Here is a 3,623-nt window from a genome sequence, read left to right on the forward strand (position 1 = left end):
ACAGTAGTTTAGATAGGATGGAGGAAAATATTCTTGTCTCTACTACTAAGTTGGAGAAGATATTTCCATGTGGTTTTTTTTGATGTGATGGAGCATCTTCCAATTCACCTTGTATAAGAGGCCCGCCTCGGAGGTCTGGTTCAAACAAGATGGATGTATCCATTTGAAATATTCACTAAGTTATATATATTCGCCAAGTCTTTTATATATTAACACATATATACATATATGCATGCAGAAAAATTGGTAGTTCAAAGCAAACGATTAAGCAAAGGGGGAGGATCGAAGAATCATTTGTTCAAGGACATATTGGGAGAGAAACATGTGATTTTTATTCTTATTACTTTGGTCATGATGTGTCATGTAGGAGAAACAGGCCCAATCGCAATGATGAAGGCGATATTGATCCATTATTTCCACCGATATAAATTTTTAGTCAAAATGGTCGAGGATCTAAAAAGCGTAGAAAGCGAGGCTTCACAGATATAGAAATGCAATCAACTGTGACACATATTTTGCTTAATTGTCCAGAGATTCAATCATATGTCAAGTAAGTGTTAAAAATATGTTATTAAATTACATACTAATAAGTGATCATTAACTAACGAAATACTTGAATGTAAAATGATCAGCTTGTTCGTAAACACATGGGGTAATGAAGCCATCTATACAGAATTTTTCAAATGGCTGAGGAACTATGTAAGTGTGCAATCACTAAGTATTTAATAATATATTCATGTTATACTAAATTATATTACTTGAAATAACAATCGCGTAGGTTTACGATGAATACTCAAGTGTCCAATATTTGCAATTAGTGAAAGAAGTAGCCCTTGGACCTGAATCTCAAGTACTGGCAATGAATAAGTATTGTTTCAATGGTTTTAAGTTTTAAACTGAAGAAGTATCTAGGAACAAGAAAACAAATAATAGTGGTGTCTATATACAAGGTGATGTTGATGGTACTGGTCAAACTATTGAATATTATGGTGTCATTCAAGAGATTATTGAAGTGAGGTATTCAGGTTGGCCTAATAAGAAAATTGTATTGTTTCGGTGTGAGTAGTTTGACCCATCACATAGAGGCACAAAGGTGGACCATCAACATAATATAATTGAAGTTACGCACACCAGGAAATACATAAGTTATGATCTTTTTATTATTGTACAACATGCTAAACAAGTGTATTACGCTTCATATCCATTGCGTAGAGACAAAGCTGATTGGTGGGTTGTTATGAAAAGTAAGCCTGTGGGAAGAATTGAAATTGACAATGTCTTAGATGTGGCGTATCAAAATGATGTTGCAATTGTTCAACAACAAGTTGATGTTGAATTGGAAACCACACTACAACATCCTCAACACATATTAGAAGAAGAATCTGATGATGAGATATTGAATGTTGAGGAAGAAATATCCGAGAATGAGGAAAATGAATCATTTGATGACGAAGAATGGGACGATAATGAAAATGAAACAACTGAGGAGGAAGAATGGGAGAATGATGGAATTGAAACAAGCGAGGAGGAATAGTGTAGAATGAAAGCTAGCTAGTACATATGTAAGTGTATTTTACTAATTTTATTTAATTTATGATTTTTATATATATTATACATGTAAATTTGCATACAGATGTCATTAGGCGATGACGGTGATAGACATCGCAAGCATCTTGGAGTTAGCCAGACTAAACAGGCTAATAAGAAAAAGTCTAGGAGATCGATAGATCCTGAGGATATTGCAGGATCTATTTCTTCTGCGCCAGAGCGCATCAACCATGATACTCATTTATTTGCTGTTCCGTTTGGTACGGCGGATCCTCGGCAATATTACCCTAATTATCTTCGACCAGTCGGTGCTTCATCTACTTCACATGCATTGCCTTCACGACGCTATGAGGACCTACCTTTTCAGGCTATTTGTTGAGCACGACCCTTATCGGTAGGTAATCCATCTCCCACAAGTACATCTCCTCAGTTATCTACCATGAGGCTTGGAGATTCTAGTAGTGAGGAGTCAGATGCTATGGCCGGTACGCCTCCATTGACTCAGCGTTTTGTGCATCCTGATGTATCACCCTCGTCTACAGCTGCACATAGTGCTACACCACATGATACGATGTCTGCTCTAGCTCCTGGCCAGAAGGACAGACTTGGTAGAGTCATGATTGAGCCGGATGGATCATCGTCAGTTTGTTTTGTTATCTATTTGTTAGTTTATTTTATTTATTTCTTATACTTTAATATATTATTCATGAACTAACATATTTATTATGTGTTTTGCAGGTGACATCCTGCAAAGGATGCTGCCCGGGCTTTAAAAGAGTGTGTTAGAAGACTCTATACACAAGCTTATCACTCTTGGAGCGAGATTCCAAACAGTATACGCTAGGCAATGCTTAATAACTCTAAGGTATATATTTTTTAGTTAAGTTTAGTATACTTTACTTTTTCTTACTATCGATTTAATTAACGTTATTCAATTTTTTACAGACTATGTGTACTTGGGAGTCGAGGTACAATTTGGTCATTGGGACCACATTTGAGAGGAAGGCATCCGTCAGACTGTCTAGCTGGCTAAAGAGCGTTCGGGATAGTGGTGAACGTCCCGATTGGATGTTGCCTCATGTTTTTGATGAATTAGGTCACTATTGGAACACATACAAGTTTAAGGCAATATCAGATCAAGCCAAAATGGCTAGAGGCAGTCTTAAAGGTGGCTCGTTGCACACCGGAGGTGCAAAGACGGTTGGAACAATTGCACGAGAGATGGTAAGTTCTAATTCAAACTTTTAAATAAATAATTAGTTGATACATATATATGGTTATAAATTTCAATTTTTATTTATAGGAAAAAGAATTGGGACGCACTCCCATTGAATCAGAGGTTTTCAAAAAGACTCATGCCAGGAAGAAAGAAAATGAGTCGGATCCGGATGTGTGGGTGGAGGAAAGGGCCGAATGAACTTTTGTAAGTTATTTAATATGAATAATATATATCAATAGTGAATATATTTATGATATGTATATATATTGATGTCAATATTTATATTTAATATGCAGAATGACTTTCATAAGTACGTCGCTGAGAATCTAGATAGTTCAGTTCAATTGACACCGACGATGAGAGTGATGAGGATGATTATGTAGATCTCACTCCCTAGTTTAGATCTCTAGACATTTATGAACATTTTGAAACTTTAAAACAAATTTTAAAAGACTTTATAAGTCTTTAATTTATGATTTAGATACTTTTGAATGTTATTTTAAGTTTGTTGTTTTATGTTTTGTTTAGATTGTTTATAATTGTGTGTGTTTGATTGGGCTGAATAGTGTAGAATTGAATTGAATTGCATTTGCAGGTGGGCAGCAGAAGCTGCGAGCTGCTACTGTAAAAAATATTGCAGAAAAAACGATGGACAGCGTGGTTTAGTCCGTCACTTTTTTGGGTTTTAATTTTTTTAAAAACCCAGAAAAGCGACGGACAACGTGATTTTGTCCATCGCTTTTTTGAGTTTTTAAAAATAAAATTTCCAGAAAAGCGACGGACAGTGTCTTTTTATCTGTCTCTTTTCTGGGATTTTCAAAAAATAAATTTCCAGAAAAGTGACGGACTGCGTCGC

At 35.6% G+C, this 3,623-nt stretch overlaps 1 protein-coding gene across 1 annotated transcript; it reads left to right on the forward strand.

The window, feature by feature from the left end:
• The first annotated feature begins 2,496 nt into the window (after positions 1-2,496).
• LOC125873765 (uncharacterized) lies at positions 2,497-3,395 on the forward strand. The gene is made up of 3 exons (XM_049554626.1): positions 2,497-2,772; positions 2,852-2,956; positions 3,363-3,395. Exons 1-3 carry the CDS (start codon positions 2,497-2,499, stop codon positions 3,393-3,395), a joined length of 414 nt encoding a protein of 137 aa, XP_049410583.1.
• Positions 3,396-3,623: the final 228 nt, after the last annotated feature.

This window comes from Solanum stenotomum, chromosome 8, assembly GCF_019186545.1.
Source record: "Solanum stenotomum isolate F172 chromosome 8, ASM1918654v1, whole genome shotgun sequence".
In the NCBI taxonomy this organism is placed as follows: Eukaryota; Viridiplantae; Streptophyta; class Magnoliopsida; order Solanales; family Solanaceae; genus Solanum; species Solanum stenotomum.